At 35.0% G+C, this 20,810-nt stretch overlaps 2 protein-coding genes across 2 annotated transcripts in view; both read left to right on the top strand.

Annotated features, from left to right (window-relative positions):
* Tango9 (transport and golgi organization 9) overlaps positions 1–20,810 on the top strand; it is a 44,961-nt gene that overhangs the window by 5,680 nt on the left and 18,471 nt on the right. The window contains exons 2-4 of the mRNA XM_089649950.1: positions 7,110–7,270; positions 7,867–8,031; positions 9,842–9,989. Of these exons, the coding sequence (XP_089506076.1) occupies positions 7,124–7,270; positions 7,867–8,031; positions 9,842–9,989 (460 nt within the window). The 5' untranslated portion in view covers positions 7,110–7,123. The remainder of the gene's footprint in view (positions 1–7,109; positions 7,271–7,866; positions 8,032–9,841; positions 9,990–20,810) is intronic.
* On the top strand, positions 16,389–20,217 carry LOC149409471 (uncharacterized). The gene is made up of 5 exons (XM_089649762.1): positions 16,389–17,751; positions 17,970–18,238; positions 18,799–18,867; positions 19,709–20,013; positions 20,212–20,217. Exons 1-5 carry the CDS (start codon positions 17,522–17,524, stop codon positions 20,215–20,217), a joined length of 879 nt encoding a protein of 292 aa, XP_089505888.1. The 5' UTR covers positions 16,389–17,521.

Below are 20,810 nucleotides of genomic sequence, written 5' to 3'. Positions count from 1 at the left end.
CGCATGCTCAAACTGTAAAGAGATGAAATCAGGAAAAAATATTAAGTACTTAGGTGTAACCATAGATTCTCAACTAAAATGGACCAGCCATATAGAAAAAACTGTTAACAAACTGAGATATTTAAATTATATTTTTAAAAGAATGTGTAATATAGTTAATATAAAAACCATAAAATTAGTTTATGATGCACTAGTTCATTCATCTATTTCCTATGGAATAATTGGTTGGGGAGGAAGTTACAATAATCATCTCAAACCATTAGAAATTGCCCAAAAATCAATAATTAAGATTATGTACCAGAAAAGTAAATCTTATCCCTCCAAACAATTGTTTAGGGAAACCGATATTTTGGACCTTAGACAAACCTATAGTTTTCAATGTCTTAAATTTATCTACAAGCACCCAAACAATTTTATTAAAAATTCTAATCGTTTCAGTCGAAGATGTGGCGCCTGTGAGTATGTTGTACCCCACTGTAAAACTAGACAGGCCCAGAGACACATTAGTTTTATTGCTCCAAAAATCTATAATTCAGTATGTTCAACCCTTAAAGAGACCACTCGTCAAAATCTTCATTCATATAAAAAATATATCAAAACTTGGCTCAAAACAGCCAAAATAGATATTTTTTTCTTATAAGTTATTAACAAAGCCATTAATTATACTTACAACTAATTAGCTTTAAGAGTAGATATATAATAAAGTCTGCTATGTGTTTGTTGTATCAATTAATACCTGTTGTACCAATTAATATTCATTGAGCACTTAAATATTTTTGGAATTTTAGTAAAAGTAACTGAAATTACGGTAAAATCAATCACCATGTACAATATTTTATTTTTATTTAAACCACTGTTTTAAATATCCACATACAAATAATAATGCCCACGCACAGGCCTCGCCTTTGTGGGATTTTTTTGTTACTCTCTTTTATTTTTTGTTATTATGTATGTACCTGTATATATATGTATCAAAAAAATTTTCAATAAAAAAAAAAATAAAATAAAAAAAAATTACTTTATAATATTTTTATTTCTATTTTCTTCAAAATATCAATATTATACTGTTTAATCTTTTCTATCATTTTTTCTGTTTTGGTTTATATATGTACTTTATAATTATTTTTAAATAAGTTTTTTATCCCTATGTTTTATTAATTGTTTTCGCAGGGACCTCGGTATAATCTTTGATAGTAAATTATCATTTACTAATCACATTAATGTCATTACTAGTAAAGCAATGAAAATGTTGGGCTTCATTACTAGAATATCTAAAGATTTCAAAAATATCCATACATTAAAATTACTTTATACAACTCTAGTCAGAAGTCAATTAGAATATAATTCGCCTATATGGAACCCTTCCTACAAAAACCATGCAAACTCCATTGAAAGAATCCAACATAAATTTCTCAGAACAATTAACTTCAAATTAGGAATTCCCTCTGACGACATTGATTACGATTCATTATTACAATTAATGCATCTCTTATCGTTAAAACATAGAAGAATACTTAATGATCTAATTTTTTTATTTAAAATAATCAATCACCGGTTTGACTCCCCTGAATTAACTTCGTTGATAAACTACCATGTTCCTTGTAGACCAACTAGACTCAAGTCACCTTATTATTGCAACAATACTGGAACTAACGCAGAACAAAATTCAATAATCCATCGCTTGCACAGATTAGGCAATGAATATTCCAACATCGATCACGCTGATTGTCTATTATCATATAAAAGATGCATAAAACAAAAATTGTCGAATAATACCATACCATCATAATGTTTATGTACTTCAGATTAAAAACTACTAGTATTCGATAGGTAGAAGCTGATATCACTGCATTATATATCATAGTCATCATAGGTACTATGTAAAACTTTATCGGACTGTCAAGCAGTGTCGCACATTATTATTATACATGCGATTCTCCCATTTATTACTGTTGTTTCCTTTTCATATTATAATAGTATATATTTTATTCTTTTCATTTTCTGATAGTATATACCTTTCTAAATTTTTTTATTTCATTTTTTACAAACTCTTATTGCCTTTCAGACATTTTATAAGCACTTCATTCTTGCTTATACTACTTTATTGTATATTATTACATACTAGCAGTTAAAAACCCGCTCCGCGGGTTTTTTTCTGCTAGGCCCTGCGGGCGGCTCTTGCTTGGGCTTCGCCCATTTTAAGTGATATTAACAACAGTTACATTTAATAGATAGATATTAGAACATTCACAGAGAGAGGGTGAGTATATATATTATTAAAACACGGAACAGGAAGGAGTTAATTAATAATAACATTCTAAATTTACGCATAATAAGAATGACAGTTGTTTGAATAAATGAAATTTTACGTATTTGTGATGGATTATTTCAAATGAAACACTATTATTGACTACATGTCTACAACTGATATTAACTGTTATCGTACCTAATATAATTAGCTCATAGGAGACTTGCAGTGCTTAAATATGTGTTACAACCGTCAATGTCTATAAGTTGAATCAATATCGTTTAGTTTGTCACAATTAAAGACAGTTTTAACAAAGTTGACTTAAATAATAGATTATTACATATTGATTAATTGTACCCGTGTTTATGAATAAAAGGAGGGTAATTGTGCGATGACATTAGCAGTCGGTTTAATTAAAAGGTGTTAATTTTACTCCAACTGGTGGTAATTCTTTACCTACAACTGTTACTGTATCTAATAAAGTTTAAAGCTAGATTATATATACACCTTCATCAGGAGAGTAAAAATCTATATATAAAGGTAGATTATTACAATATAGCGCCCCTGAGGTGATATCTCACAAAAGCGGCGCTATGCAAATTGTCCAATAAATAAATAAATATAATGTTTACATTTTATTGTGTATACACCGAAGTCAAAAATTAAATATAGATTGCAATTGGGAAAGAAGAAGTGGAAGGAGGGGGGATGAGTAAGAGTAGGCTGGGTTTATAATAATATATATATAAACAATCCTGGTACCATTCAACTGGCGTTTTACACTAATAACAATGAAGAAATATATTCTTAATAATAATGATAGCAAAATTCAAACAAAAAAAGCAGGAGTTTAAAAACTCAATTGAGATAATTGTAATTTCTTTTACAAAGGTAGAACCAATAGAAACTTTGAAGTCAGAACTAAAGAATATCGCAGGGCTATAAATGGAAATAGTGAATCTGAGTTAATCTTTTAAATAATGATCACACTTTCGATAAAAATTCAGGTCTTAAAATACTTCACTCAGGATATAAAGCATCGCAAATAAATAATTTTGCAATTTTAGAAATTAGAAAACATGCCAATATAAAATCAGATATAATTAATAAGAAAAAAAAATATAAAAAATAATGATAAATGCCATCACAAAGTGATAAGCTTCCAGAAGAAATCTTCTTATAAAACGCTTGTTAATGGTAAGTAGTCAAGTATTGTTAGCTGCATATTTAAATATTCGCGCCAGGCATTTGGTTCGTTTTTAAACCGCCAGAGGTGCGCTCTGTCGGCCATCTTGAAGAAACGCGTGAATTTTTATAAACGTCAAACATAATCACGTAACTGTGGAGAATTTTCATTGTAATGTAATTAATCCAATGGATTATGAACTTTCTAAAACATATTTTCTTCGATATTATCCAAAAATTATATGAGCAGAAACGATGCTTATGAAGAAATCTCGTATTATTATGAGGCGATCCTATTTTAGTATGGAATTGTGTCTTAATATTCAAGTTACCCGAAACAGACAATTTAAATTTGACCAATCAGAGGGCCTACACCGTCCAGACGCTGGGACAATAATACTATCAGATAATTTCTTACTTTGACTTAATACTATACTACAGATTGCTACTTATACAGTGGTGCCTCACACAACGAACGCCTCGCACAGCGAATACTGCACACAGCGAACTTCCTTTTCGTTCATTTCACGATTCATACAACGAACTTCGCTTCACACAACGAAGTCGCCCGATCTTCTACGATCACTGCCGATTAATTGCATCCTCCCGCGCAGGCAGTCGTTAGACTCGTTAGTCACTGCGTAGTACGCTTAACTTACGCACGTATCGCAGCAATCGTTCTTCATTACGAATTAAATCGCACACGTATCACGGCAGTCGTCCTTTTAACCTGTCCGGTGGTGAGTTTCTGGAAAGAAAACGGTCCCGCTGGAGGGAGTTTTTTCAACAATCAAAATATATGAAAAAATAAATACCACCTCGTAGAGTATAAAAAAATAAAAATAAAATCCTTAGAAACTAGCACGAAAAAACAAATACTAAGCTATTTAGAAGGAAAAAATAAAAACAATTTTGCAGAAATCGCCAACCATCGAAATCGGAGCAGATTTTTGTTTTTACTTAATAAAAATCAGATTCACTTACCACAATTTTAATGAAGCCAAGGGGGGAAGAACGACTTTTTATACACACTAACATATACGTATTATTATTTACACTTATACTATTGTATTTTCATTATAAAAATTAAACATAGGTATACAATGTATATGCAGTCAATAATTACGATAAAAATAACACTATTCTAATTATTATGTACACTATCTTAGGAATAAAATTGTCTTCACTAACTAATACTGCTTTTTCGTATGGTAGTCTTCGAAACATGGATATACGCAAAATGCAAGATTGCAGTCGGTGCACATATATTTCGTGTCACTTCTTTTTTGAGCTCGAACTGCTGTATGTCTACACACATGGCATTGTCGTTGAGTTCAGTTTCTAACGGGAATATTTGCTCTTATACCTGAGTTAGTTGAATCGAATTCATGAATAATGGGCGTAAACTTACCCTGATCCCATTTACGATGATCAACTTTTCTCTTTTTGGATGTTGAACAACTAGGGAAAGTTTCATCCCCATCAGATTCGTCGGATGAGCTATCTGAATGTATTGGCAAATCATAAAGATCCTCGTAAACATCTTCATCTTCACTTTCGATTAAAATGTCAGCAATGTCTTGTTCATTCAAAGGGTTAACCATTTTTTTATAAAAGTAAAATATATAAATTGAACTAGTTATCAATACGAATCACAAAGTCAAATCACAGTAAAACACTGTCCAAATTATGAATAACCTAAAATAATAAAATGTCAATGATAATAACACTTTGTAGTCGGGCGTTTCAAACAATAGACTCTAGCCTATAGCGGATGTTTTTCGCGATTAGCACAAAAATATATCCTCATCCCTTTCGTTAGTATCTGAAGAAATTAGCGCCACTCTATCTTCACAAGTAACGAGTACCGGGAATACATCCAATTGCTAAACAATTTTTGTGTTATCTCTCATTCAGGAAATGATTATTGTCATAACATCCTCGGGATTATCTCATAAAAGTAAAGGTCCAATGAATTTATAAGACGCCATAAAAATATAATAGGTACTCATATTCCCAGTTCAACTAACAAACAATCTTTGAAATTTAACACGATAAAATTGCCTAATTATTACGCGCAATCTCTCATTGAGCTGCGCAAAAGTATGTGTGTACATAAAAGAAACAACGGCTTATCTTTTTTTTGTTACATGTGTGTGTAGTTTGTAATGTCTTCAAGCGTTTAGATTAAATAGTCACGGGAAATAATGGGGTAACTTTACCTTCCTCGCCTTTGAAGTGGAGCCGGCGTAAAGGATATTTTTACCGGTCCCGCCGATAAACACCAGTCGGCCGCGAGGAAAAATACCATTCCCGCTCATAGTGTGTATACAGTATAACGAATAATATTTCAAATAGTTCATAACACTAAGATTCACTATTGAATTTTGTTCAAACTGTCAAAAACTGTATTCAAACTGAAAACAAACACTGTCGGTACAATATATGTAATAAATATTCACATTCAAACACGTGAGGTAATTTTTAATGCAAGATGATTAGGTTACAGTGTAAAAACAAACAAAAACCACAAATTTCACTTCACAAAAGACGTCGCTCGCAATAAAAATGTTGTTTACCACCAACTGCCAGACGGTGACGTCACGGAATATTTTAATTGTGAATAACTCCGTTGGTAATGTACCTAAATCGATAAAAACTTTTGCAAGTTATGACAAATTGTCCCTAGATAGCAGTAACTATCGGTTTTCCGGAAGAAATTCAATAGTTAATTAATTTTAGGCGCAACCGTACGGGTACGGTCATACTCCTTACGAGGATTTTTTTTCTCACCGTACCTGTACGGTCATACCACCGGACAGGTTAAGATAAACTCAACATTTTTTTTATATGATATATGATATGAGCAACAATCAAACAATCAACCAATTCCAACTGCTGACATCAAGAACATCCTGGTCAAATGGAAAGCAGTTCAGGAGTTTACCAATGCCCACTATCCGGATTCCGCTGAAGCAAACAGGATCAACGACCTGTACTCCGATACTCTTGTCCGTTATTTCCGGCAGATGTTGAAGAAAAGAGAGAAACAAACGACTTTGGACAGGTTTTTCACTGCACCATCGGCGGAAAATGGATGAAGATGTGCAAGATTCGATTATTTCTTAAAATTAAAAAATGTGTGTTTTTTTCATTATGTTTTTAGATGTATCTAAATAAAAATAATAAAAAAAAAATTATCTTTTTTTTATGTCATCTTACCATATTTTATGCTACAGAACGAATTATTTTTTTTAACATGTATTGTTATGGGAAAACGCGTTTCACATAACGAACTTTTCGCATAACGAACTTGCTCCTGGAACGAATTAAGTTCGTTGTGTGAGGCACCACTGTATTTTATTTATATATCTTTTTTTCATACTTTTAACCTTACTACTATTTACTGATTATACCATTATACTTACATTTATATTGTTGCATTCCTTATGTTGCTGTACTATTCTCTGTAATTTAGTATGTGAATGGCACATGTTGTGCCGTATATGTGAAAATAAATAAATATATTATTTTCCAAATTCCTACATTATAATTTAATCCATGTACGACTACCATAATAATACGGGCAAGAGCCTTTTGGTAGTAACCAAAATCATAAAAAATTGTAATTTATTAATAAATAAAAATAATGTATGTGATTGTGTTATTCCTCAGTAAAGTTTGGCAGCGATGGCGTGGACGGGGTATCAGAAGTTTTTGGCCTTGCTGCTGGTGGCCACGGGGTCCATCAACACGCTGGCCACCAAGTGGTCTGACACCCTCTTCTCCGTCGGCTCCGATGGTCAGCTCCGCCTCTTCCAACATCCGTTTCTGCAGGTACGTTTTTTATGGTTCAATGACAAAATAGAACAGTGATGAAACAAAACACTGAAGAAAAGTAAAGAAAAGAAAAAAAAACATGCCGTAATAAGTAAAATCACAGTATCATCCTTTCTCAAGAGAGATACTGTATTTTTACTTATGATGGTAGCTTAGCTATCCTACACTGCCATCATAAGCAAAATGGCAGCTATTTGCCAAAGTCATAATCTGAGATATCAAAAAAAAAACTTACCATTTTTTCGTAATAATATTTTTTGTTGACTAATAATTAGAGAAATGACCAGAATTATCTTTCAAATGAACACCATTAGTAAACTTTAAAAATCCTTAGTTAATTAGATTTAAATCTGTTAACATTTGAACAAAAAATAATGCACATTTTAAATGAAGATTTATTAATTCACAAAACAATTTTAGTACCTACTTTACCGCTTGCGTGATGTGATTTATAATTTATATTTATCAGTTCCAATTTGGGAAATTACAAGTTTATTGAACTTGAATAATTATACGCATTTTGCAGGTATACAACAGACATTAAATCATTTCAATCAAGCAACATTGATGGCTACAAAATGTATCTTTTCCAGGCGTCCACTATGTTCCTGGGAGAAATGCTGTGCCTCCTGACCTTCAAGATCTTGATTTGCGGCTGCACGAGGCGACTCACCGCCACCACCGACCCCAGTAGCCTCATTCGAGGAAACACCGAGTTCAGCCCTTTCATCCTCACCGTCCCGGCTGTGCTTGACTTGGTGAGACATTAGTCATTAATCTGCCCAAACTAGACATATGTATAACAGGATTTATTTGTTAAAATTAATTTATTGAGTGAGTTCGGAACAAACACTTTTTATCAAGTAGTACTTAGGGAATGCAATTCCGGTGTACCGGGATCCCGAAATACCGAGATCCCGCAGACATTTTGCGGGACTAATCTCGGTCGAAAATTTTGCGGGATCCCGCTGGACTGGCGGGATTACAGAGAAGCTTCTACAACTGCATCGACGTCCAGTTCTTCCACATCGGCTCATTGTGAACCTCAACCATCAATAAATAAAATCACTAACCATTTTTCAAGCGAAAACAATACCGTCAAAAAGAGGGTATCACAAATGGTGTCTAAAGATGGTTTACCATGTTCCGAGTTTTCTGTACCTCGTCGGATTTGCGAGATCTTTTTAAAGCCGGGGGTTTTAACTTACCAACATCGTCTAATTCAATCAAATTAATTGTTATGAATTACGGCAAGACACTAAAAATTATGGTTATTCAAGATCTTTTAAAGCTGAAAGAGAGCAACTACAGATTTACCCTCACTTACTCTGAATTACTTCGAGTCCGGTGGATTAAAAGGCACATACCTTCAATTCACTTACAATGCGCTAATGACTATTGTGCCAACCAGCGTGGAAGCTGAACGAGCTTTTTCAGCCGCTGGCTACCTTGTGTGCAATATCAAAAGCCGTTTATCAGATGACACAATTAATACTTTAACTTTTTTACAAAGCTATTTCCAAAATAATGTTTAATTAAACTTATGATGCTCATTGTACAAGAATATTGTTTATCGTGTGAACGTTATTATTTAAATTTAAATTTAAGTTTCAGTTTCAGTTCAGTTTCAGTTTCAGTGCCGGCAATCCGGGCGTTTATTTTATTTTCATTTGTGTACATAGATTTCTTTTACCCACCTCACTAGACAAAGTCTGTTCCGAGGCGGGTATGTTATGTAAATTTATATCTTATCTTATTCTTTGCCAATTTATGACTTAAACTTTACCTATGTCTAACTAAAGGTATACCTATTAATAAATCATTTAAAATGTCCCAAAGAACTTGTTTTATTATGGGTATACATTTAAAAGTCTAAAAACAAGGTTGGTAGATCGAGGTATTAGGACTTTATTATACGATAGATTAGATATCTAAGTCCACTCTGCTGGATCCCGCAAATACCTGGATCTTGCGGGACTAAGATTGTTCAGTCCCGCAAATACCTGGATTGACATTTTCTTGCGGGATTGCATTCCCTAGTATGTAGTACTAAATAATAGTAACAGTTGTACAACAAATAAAATTAATCTCATGGAAAAGGCAACATGGCGCCATAACTCTGGACTAGGTTAAAACATGAAGAATTTAATTCCTCTTCAACCTTGCTGAAAGGGACGACACATCTCGCTACCAGTATCAGGTATTGAGCCTAGAGCTTAGAGTATAGAGCCAGGAATCAGGTCCGGAGGGGACGGATCTCTGCTGGTTGAAGGCTGCACACCTGCTTTTATTACTTTTTCATAAAATAATGCATGCTACGGCAGATTACGATAGATCTCGAGGTATTAGGACTCCCGGGGGCCAAGCATAGCTGTAAGGGACATTCTCACGTCCCTCACATTTATACACAGGCACTATTTTGCCGGAATATTAAATGACATTAAATATATTTTTAAATTATTATTATTAATTTATTTTATTTTTGTTACATTATTCAATTGTCTCTAGCCGTTCTAGTATAAAAACTTTGCAGTATTATGACTGATATATAATATTATGATATTTCAGATTGGAACATCCACAATGTACATTGGGCTGAACTTGACCTACGCCAGTAGTTTCCAAATGTTCCGAGGATCAATCATTGTGTTCACAGCCATCCTGTCGGTAGCGTTCCTGGATAAGAAAATCAAAGGGAGGGAATGGTTCGGCATTGGTAAGTATTTCAGTCTGTCAAACCGTCTTATACAAATAATCATTATATTATTATACAATACGATTCAGTATTTGAAAAGTATTTCAATGAAAGTGTTTCAGTGTTCTATTTTGATAAAAGTTGTTTTTATTCACCCCTTACTTACGGTTAGGTTGAATAGGCCGGCTTATTTAGATTAAGACCCTGCACACCCAAACGGATTTATAATTTTGTTATCACCCACCGCCAATAGCTTCAATAACTGGCCACAGAGGTTTCATAGTCGTTTGAAGATATCTATCGCCATCTTTTGAGATCGTTCCAAACTAAAATTACAAATAAGATATTGGATAGTCTTCATGTGTCGTCTAATTAAGTAAAGCCGCCATGAATTTAACTGCCGTGTGTAAAAAGGGTCGATATCACAATATAAGAATAGGTAGCTTAATATAAGATAATAATATACAGGGTGTATCGGCACGTACCCGACAAACTTTAACCAGCTTTTCCTTAGCACATTTGGAGTAAAAAATGTTATGGGCACTTTGCTGTCCGGTAACATTTTTTTTCAATTAAAAACAAAAAATGATAAAAAAATCCACACTCCGTCACTCTCATTGGCATTGTTTCTCGTGTTCAACAGCTGTTATTAGCAAGTGTGTCAAAAAGCGTGTTCGCTCTTTCATACACACTAAATTATAATAGCTAAAAATGAGACGAATGGTGCCATGCCATTTCGTTGTGATCGTAAAAGCACGCTAATGTAGGTACGTACGTATATTATTCAACGAAACTCGAATAATATATTGCCAGGTGGGTTTTCAAACTTTGACAAAGGATAAAACAGTGGTGAAATGTGGTGAAAATATGAATATGTAGTAAATTTTTTATTAAAAAAAAATGTTACTGGACAGCAAAGTGCCCATAACATTTTTTACTCCAAATGTGCTAAGGAATAGCTGGTTAAAGTTGGTCGCGTACGTGCCGATACACCCTGTATATTATATAATATATTAAAATGAATATAATAATAAATATACGGGACTATGTAAAATGGGGAATAAATTAATATAATACAGTGAAACTCTCTTAACAATTGATCCCACGCATAAGGTTTTACGGCTCTTTTTCCAGTTTTTTCCTGTCCCTTGAAAAACTTCTTAGGAGAGATTGACTGTATATGCATAAATTTTCTATGGTTATAGATACAGTAAAACCCCTATTTTACGTGTTTTTAAGGGACTGAAAAAAAAAAACCTAAACGGAGGGAAAATGTAAATGGGGGGTATTGAATTTTTTCGATTGATTCCCGATTTTTAATGATTGTAGCCAACGTAGTTATGGGTATACCCAAATCACGAGCCAGCGAAACACGTGAACCAACGTGTTTATTAACCTTTTCAAGAATGTTCCTTTTCTCTCGCACTGACAACATTTTTCTTTGTTGAGACATAATAATAATATACGTAATACACTTTAGATTGTAATAAACTTAAAGAAAACAAAACAAGAAACGTAAAAACTATGTGATGATCGCGAATAACGTCAGAAAGAAGCGTCACAAATCGAGTTGAAAACCGAATGACAGATGCGTAAATAAACCGAAAAAATGATGCTACAGTATTTTACACATGGCTAAAATTCAAAAATGTCAGCCAATCACCGCGTTATGCACCGTACCCCGACCAATCACGGCACGGCCGGCTAAAATTGAAATATGTCGGCCAATCACCGCGTTGCGCGCCGTAAGCCGACCAATTACGGCACGGCCGTGTCAAGCCCGCGAAACTAACATTTTTTGAATATTTTCGACGTAAATTGCGGGAAAAAAAACGTAAAAAGCGAGTATCAAATGTACTAAAATATATCGGGACTGAAATAATTACGCGTAATTGGCGAGAAAACGTTAAATCTGGGGACGTAAAATTCGGGTTTCACTGTATATACAGGGTGTATCGGCACTAACCCGACAAACTTTAACCAGCTATTCCTTAGCACATTTGGAGTAAAAAATGTTATGTACACTTTGCTGTCCGGTAACATTTTTTTTCTTTTAAAAACAAAAAATAAATAAAATTTCCACACTCCGCTACTGCCCACAGTATAGGGGTAAAATAATTGGCAACGCCGCGCTACTGTCATCTCTTTCACACATATTCTGTCTCAAGTCCCGTGTGGTTCCCGCCACCCCGTCTCGTATCAGTGGTCAGTGCTGTTTTGGGAGTTCGCATGTCATCAAGTTTCTAGTTTCGTTTTTGTTTTGTTATCTAAGTTTTTACTGTTGAAATATGCCCCTCAATTATCCACCTGCCGAGCAAGCAGATATTGTTTTTGTTTATGGATTTTGCAATGGAAATTCACGAGCAGCCGTAAGGGAGTATCGCATGAGGTTTCCTGGAAGACGCGTCCCACACCATGCTACCTTTGTCCAGGTTTGTACCCTATCAATTGTTTATTGAAACTATTTACATTCATTGATAATGCCAAAAAGCGCTTTTGAAATTTAAACTGGGAACATTAAAAACATAACAAGGGGCCACCAACTTTAAAAATGTAAATTGTACTTTAGGTGATTTGTGTTCAGTGGTCACTAAACGGCGTTTTAAAAAGTTAATTAATTTTAATCTCTAATAAATGCATCATTCACTGCAATTGAATTCACTCCCTTTCTCACCATGGGATTATTTAAATTACTTGAATTCAATTTCACCCCTGTGAATCCAAGATATCAACCGTACCTAGTTAAGAAAATTATAATTTAAAACACTTTGTTATACATTTTACTATAAAAAAATGAAATAAATGAAGAGAAAACGTAAGTTTTCTGATATGTGCCTAAAATAAGTGTTCTTTAAAAATAAAATGAGTGAAAAAGCCCGCGATTGTTTATTTGACATTATTACTGAGCTGAATAATAAAAGCAGTTGTTATTTGTTGTTTTGTTTCAGATGTATCAACAATTGCGTGACTGTGGCATCGGACGGATTGAAGGCGCCGGCGGAGGACACAACATCGTTCCTGTGGCAGTTGAGGAGAGAATCCTGAACTTAATTACCGAAGACCCCACGCTGTCCGTGCGTCGGGTCGCTCTGATGATAGGACACAGGGAACACATGGCGGTATGGAGAGTTCTGAAGAAGCACGGGCTCAAACCTTTTCACTATAGGCGCTGCCAAGGCCTCATGGAGAATGACCACTTTTCCAGAGTCGTGTACTGCAGAAGAATGCTGCATAATGTCATAAGAGATGCAGACTTCATGAAAAACATATTGTTTACCGACGAAGCACAGTTCACTAAAACAGGAGTGCTAAATGTGCACAACTTGCACCATTGGGCTGAACAAAACCCCAAGCTTGTTCGGGAGTCGTCGAGCCAGGACAGATTTTCCATCAACATGTGGGCAGGAATCCTGGGAAATCAAATACTCGGTCCAATCGAGTTGCCTCCCAGACTAAATGGACCGATGTATTTGGAGTTCTTACAAGTGCAACTGGGCGAGATTCTGGAAGATGTGAACCTCGAATTACTACGGAGAATGTGGTTCCAGCACGATGGAGCCCCACCACACTATTCGATTGCCGTGCGGAACTACTTGGATGTCGAGTTTCCTGGTCGTTGGATAGGCCGTGGAAGTCCGGCCATTGCTTGGCCACCAAGATCACCCGACCTGACCCCCCTGGATTACTACCTGTGGGGGGCTCTCAAGGAAAAAGTGTATGCTAAGCCAATAGCCTCAAGAGAGCAACTGCTCGAACGAGTGATGGAAGCCGCTGCAGAAATTAAAGCAAATCCTGCAAACTTAAATAATCAAAATATAACAAGACTACACGCTTGCATCGAAAATAATGGTAGTCACTTCGAACAAATGCTCCAATAAAAAAATTAACATAAACTACATGTCCGCATTTTCATTTATTATTTATTGGTAAAATTCTCACAATGTCATTCATTTACACATCAATATTACCTACATATCAATATTTAATAAAATCTGTAGAAGAGTATGCCCGTCGGCATTCAACAAGTTTTTCGACAAGTGTGTCGAAAAGCGTCTTCTCTCTTTCCTACACACTAAATATTAATGGTTAAAAATGAGACGACTGATGCTTGTAAGCGCGCCAATACGTAAAAACAACGAAACTCGAATAAGAATTGCCAGGTGGGTTTTTTAATCGCTTTAATCTGACTTTAAACAATAATTAAACACGTAAAAATTATTTAATATAATATTACAGTACAGTACTTTGAACCTTCGCAATAAATTTATTTGATTTTAAGTTTAGTTTGTAGAACTCCATTTCAATTTAGAGATTTTTTTTATTTTAACAGTCTTATTAAAAAAATTATAAAAACAGTGTGTTTATAAACAAGTTCTGCTAGTTGTAATTATTATTACGCGTGACAGCTGTTTCACCTTCTGACGGCATTATCAAACTTTGGTAAAGCCACTTACAGACGACGTAAGTGATAACTTTCTTTTTTTATTATTCTGGCTTTATTGATTTCCGAGTAAATTGTCGTAAATTATTATTTGCTAATCCCAATATTATTTGCTAATGCTAATAATTAAGTGAAATTTTAAACAATGCAATAATAGGATTATTGCATTGTTAATTTCACTTAATGTCGTTGGTATTTCCAACTGATGACTCAGGGGTTTATTTCCCTGAATAATTAAGTATTTTGGGGTCTAATTATTATGCATTTCATTACATCCGATAATTTAAACAATTTTTATGTTGAATTGGGGTAAGTTTTATGGCTAAGGGAAGGAGTGGAAGGTGAGGAAGTACCTGGATATTCAGATCTGGTCACCAAATACGGCTAGTCATTTCAAGCAACGTTTAAATTCTAAACCTGGATATTCAGATCTGGTCACCAAATACGGCTAGTCATTTCAAGCAACGTTTAAATTCTGAACCTGGATATTCAGATCTGGTCACCAAATACGGCTAGTCATTTCAAGTAACGTTTAAATTCTAAACCTGGATATTCAGATCTGGTCACCAAATACGGCTAGTCATTTCAAGCAACGTTTAAATTCTGAACCTGGATATTCAGATCTGGTCACCAAATACGGCTAGTCATTTCAAGCAACGTTTAAATTCTAAACCTGGATATTCAGATCTGGTCACCAAATACGGCTAGTCATTTCAAGCAACGTTTAAATTCTGAACCTGGATATTCAGATCTGGTCACCAAATACGGCTAGTCATTTCAAGCAACGTTTAAATTCTAAACCTGGATATTCAGATCTGGTCACCAAATACGGCTAGTCATTTCAAGCAACGTTTAAATTCTGAACCTGGATATTCAGATCTGGTCACCAAATACGGCTAGTCATTTCAAGCAACGTTTAAATTCTGAATTAATTAATCAATTACGAAAAAGCGTAGGGTTAAGAATATTTTTTTTAAATTATAGTTGTAATTTATTGTCGATTTTTTAAAAAAATTGCGATATTTTAAATAAAATTTAATAATTATTGTTTAAATAAATTAGCAATCTGGCAGCATTCATTTGCAGGTGGTCAATCCAATGCAGTCATGACGTTTGTGTGAGTGCTTTCCTTTGTCTCAGTGTGTTGCGCAGCAGTTTTATATGAACCGTTTTTTGATTCATCGGGATTGTTTTTAAAACTATACATTCTTTGTACCTTCAAATTAGTGGAAATAAACTTAAGTGTGTCAAGCTGCTCGTTATATTCCGGTAATTCTGGAAGGCTTTTAACATAAGCAATAATATTCATAAATCACATTCCGCGAAGTTGTAAATAACTAAATTTATTAAAAAATATACGTTGTAGGATAGCCTAGCAAGTAACATTTTGACAGAGCACTTACGGTGATTTAAAAAACAACGGCGCTGTTCAAATAATCCAATTATTATTATTGATAAGTACCTAAGTGAGGAAAATTGTTTTTAAAAGTGCTCAGAATTATTGGACTTCGATTATAAATTCAGGAAATCTACTAATTAGTTTCTTAGTTTCAAAATTAGACTATTTAATACGTGAAACGCGTAAGAGGTGAAACCAAAGCATTCCAGAGGTGAAACAATTTAGATACAAAAATAAAACTGATGTGTACAATACAAGAAGACAATCAGTGATTCGCATACGAAAAATGTGAATAATCATTATTGTTAAATAAAATATTTCTTTTCTGGTACTGGATTATGTAATACGGGCTTCGTTCGCAGCAACACGCGAGAGTTGCGATGTTGCTTTCAAATTTTGACAAAGGATAAAACAGTGGTGACATGTGGTGAAAATATGTTTAATTAATTTTTTATTAAAAAAAAACGTTACCGGACAGCAAAGTGCACATAACATTTTTTACTCCAAATGTGCTAAGGAATAGCTGGTTAAAGTTTGTCGGGTTAGTGCCGATACACCCTGTATATCTGAATAAGTTATCTACCAGTAAATTTTGTAAATATATGTTTTTATCCTCTTTTTACGCATGGTGGAAGAGAGTTTGGGGAGGTCAGAGTGATGTGACAAGGTTATTCAGCCAATCGAGACCATTGGAAGTTCTGTAGATTATCCACTGGAACGATTTCGGTCGAAAAATCGACCACTTTTATTTTTCTGCGATTGATATCGGTCCAAAAATGGACCGATTTTTCTACCATTCGTAAAATATTTATTGTAATTATTTAAAACGTTTCCATGGCCAGCTACTTGTTTTATCGAATAGCTGATAATATATTCTCTTTGTCTATGAACTTATCCGTTGTCTTTGAAGTGTTATTTAACGAGTTTTCGCGGTTTTTTTATGGCGTCCTGTCAAAAACAAAATTATAAATTTTCAACATTCACGAAATTTTGGACTCTTCCTAAAATGCCGTAAGTAATTAATTTATTGGGTTTTTAACGCATAATTATATATCTGTGTAATCATGATTGACTTATCTATCTTTGAAATGCGTTTTTAATTCGTTTGTTTGTATTATATTGTTTTGGTTGAAGTTTTTGTGTAAGATTACGTCAACTGAAGACGTCATCTGTTTTTGATTTACAATAATGTCTTAAATACTGCACTCGCGCGTTTGAAATATAGATATTCCATCACAGTGATTCAAAACAAAGAGATATATATAAGTTTTATTTGAATTGGTTCATTATTAATACAGATATTTGCTAACCAATTATTTTAAGTCATATGTGAAAAAGTTGACTCTTTTTCACATGTAAAATGGTGTAAAGCCTTCGTCACACAATAAAAATTTAGTAATTTAGTTGTATAATTAATTAATTTGTTTACTTTTACCAAATTTGTGCAGAAACAGCTGTCGTCCAGGGAAAGGGATCACTCCACAACCCAATAATTATTTTCAAATTTTATATTAGTGCAATATTTAACAAAATTTAAACATTTAAGTACTTACATTAAGTGTTTTCAATTTAAAATTTATAGAGCGGTGCTGACTGCAAGAGGAGGCAGAGGAAAAGGGAGACGTGGGGTACGAGCTGGTGCCGGACTACCTGCACGTGGACATCAACGCAGAGCTGCAATTGCAGCCTCGTCTGGAGTGTTAGTATTTTTTAATGTTTTTTTATGAAAGTACTTTGCTGTGGCCGTTGAACTCATCATATATTTGTATTTATTTAAACAGCGACCCTGCTTTGCTACTGGTGCGAGAAGATCGCGTCAAGGCCCTAAAGGCTGTTAGGGCCCTGCCTGCTTCCATCCGGCTAGAGCTGGAAAGCCGAAAATTCAAGAAGCAGGCGGCGCGCATTTTGCTCCCTACCGCACCTCCAAGAAAAACTAAACAAAAGTAAGTAATCGTATTTAGATGCTTGGTACAATATTATTGTTTTTTCCTGACAGCGTTCCACTCTTACAGTGAGAGTTGGTAAGTTCAGCGCTCTGTGCATTTGGCACATTCAGTGCATATTTTACAGAGTTCTTATTTTATTGTTTATTTACATACTGTACTTACTGTTTCACACGTGAATGAGAACAATTTTCTATGATTTATGTAAATGTTTTCAGAATTCCATCTCCGGAGAGAACAACGTGTCCCTTTTCACAAGGGACGCCTTCACCGTTGCCACGACCCGTACCACCACCGTGGATGTCCACTCCCGCACAGACCCAATCAACGGCTCCCAATGCACCAATTATGCCTATCCGTGCAGCATCTCCCGAGCCGTTACCTGGGACATCGCGGAGTGGGGAACTCTTCTCTCCGGAAGCCGGCTATCACAGCGAGCTGTGGGTGGACGTACCATTCTACGAAGAATTGTCGGCGTTTGGGAACGGTGAGTTTATTTTTTGAAATGTCATACCAGGGGCTCAATATAAAATCAATTATCTATATTTTATATTGATATCCCTAGCACAGTTTCACTGTTGGTATATTGGCAGGAAATAAGCATAGTACTTAAAAATTCCACATAACAAACATACAAAATGTATTGTTGTTATGTCGTGGATGCATCATTACACATATTTTTTCTGTAACGGGTATTGCAGAGTGAGAAATAAGACATGCCGAACTTCTTTGCGAGGATTACATTTGATTCACCGGCTTCTAAACGGTGTAATACAGCATTTTTTTCTTAAATTGAAAAAACACTTTCGCTTCACGGGACTCATTGTGTTGCGAGGCTGTATTGGTAGGTGGGTTTTGTAACCGGACAAATTATCATTAAAATAGGTCGCTTTACGTAGTTGGTCACTTTAAACGGATACGTTTTCCTACTAAAAGCTATGAAACCTTACTAGAGTTTACATTATCGTCACTTAAAACAGTAGACCGTTAAATGCAAAGTCATTATATCCAAATTCTACTGTAAATTTGTGTTTTCTTTTATTTCAGAGTCAGACATGGGCAGAAAAAGTAACGTGGACGAGGCAGCTGTACTAGAAGAGTCTGTACTTGGAAACCGTGAGTTATAAAACTAACTAACTTACCTTCACGCCATTTCGGTAGGCAGAGAGGATGAACCACCATGCAACTCGATCTTGGCACACACACTCTTTTCTTCATTCCATACCTACCTGACTGTGCTATTCTGACTCCTGACATTGCCCGCCTCAAGTATTTGATTAACTTTTTATATTTTTTTTTATATGAATACCTCACAAGAGCCTCAGCTGGAGCCAGTGAGACTATGGCATCCCCAATTGGGGGATGTTGTGAGGCTGAAGGTAAGTGGGGAAGGGAAAGAGGAAGATGGGGAAGTACCTGGCTATTCAGATCTAGTCACTAAACACGGCTAAAGCCATTTGGAGCAACGTTTCAATTCTGAATGGTGGTCTTACACCAGGGCGATACTGGTAGTATCTTCCACTCTGGAACGTGCCGCAAATATACTATATATTATTTTAATTATTATTTTAATTAATTAATTGTGAAATAACACAAATCAATCAAATAAAATTTATTTGCGCACGCCGGGTTCGAACCGGCGACCTTCGGAATGGCAGTCCAATGCGTTACCACTGGACTATGCCGGCCGTCAAAAGCCATTTCAAGCAACGTTTCAATTCTGAATGGGGTCTTACACCAGGGCGATACTATGGGTATCTTCCACTCTGGAACGTGCCGCAAATATAATATATATTATTTTAAATGAATTTTGTGTGAAAATAACACTAATTATTCAAATATAATTTATTTGATTTGATCCCGCGACCATCGTATTGCGAGTCATAAGCCGTACCAGAGGCAGTGGGTTATCGTAATATAGACACATTAAATTAATTTGGGTTTTCTGTTGTTTCAGAAATGGACAGATCGAGCGACGAGGATGACGAAGCGAGTGACGTCGACCACGAAGAGAGCGATGAGGATACCTTCTGCATGCCGCCAATACCTTATCATAAAATTATCAACGTTTCACCTAACTCCGCTATGGCCATAGACTTTAGTAGACAAGACCAGGTAGATAGTGAGGCAATGCGTTTGATTCTGCCGCCTGAAGGTTACTCTTTCGATTGGTCTAATGATATCTTACGTTTTACTGGGATAAGGGAGACTTTCACAGGCACGCCGGGACCAACTTTCAATACCGACGAAATGGGCAAACCTGTGGATGCCTTTCTTAAAATCTTTGATGCAGATTTCGTTGAACTGATCGCGAGAGAGACCAACAGGTATGCAGATCAATGGATTGCGAAAAAACAATTTAAGCGTCATGCGCGTACCAATAAATGGGCTCCCACGAATAAAGAGGAAATGTATGTATTCTTGGCAATTTTAATGTATCAAGGTATTAGTCTTTTCCAGATCTAGTCACTAAACATAACTAAGCCAATTCAAGCAATGTTCAATTCTGAATGGTGGTCCCTCACCAGAGCGATACTCAGAATCTCACTCTATAGCGAGGCACAATGATATTATTATGTATTGATTTTCTTAAATTATGAATAAACCAATAAACTGAATACATTTTTATTATGACAAAGTGTGTAAACAATGTTTAAATCAAAATACTGCTCTTTCATTGTAACCATACAACTGTAATATTGATTTAAAAGGATATTAGGGCTTAATAAATAAATCAATTATTGGTTCCATCAATTATTTTCCCCTCATCCATTTTTTTTCGATACCTTTGCGTTTAGATATAAAATTATCACTATGATTTTATTTGCCATTCTACGGTCATACAAAGGTTTGATATATATATACAAATTTATCATCATTTTACATATTCCGATATACCCTATGTAGATTGACCTTAAGGTAGCTGTCAGTAGTGATTTTTCGTCAAATATTGGTGAATTTCATCAACTTTCAAAGTATCCCCCTGAAATATTGGCAATGTTTATATCTATGATGTATATCTCATTTTAAGCCTTATTTCCTCGTTTTGCACGTTATAT

The sequence above is a fragment of the Hesperophylax consimilis genome, chromosome 31 (genome assembly GCF_061612785.1).
Source record: "Hesperophylax consimilis isolate HC1 chromosome 31, BYU_Hcon_1.0, whole genome shotgun sequence".
NCBI classification, from domain to species: domain Eukaryota; kingdom Metazoa; phylum Arthropoda; class Insecta; order Trichoptera; family Limnephilidae; genus Hesperophylax; species Hesperophylax consimilis.
This window is presented reverse-complemented; position numbering and strand designations above follow the sequence as displayed.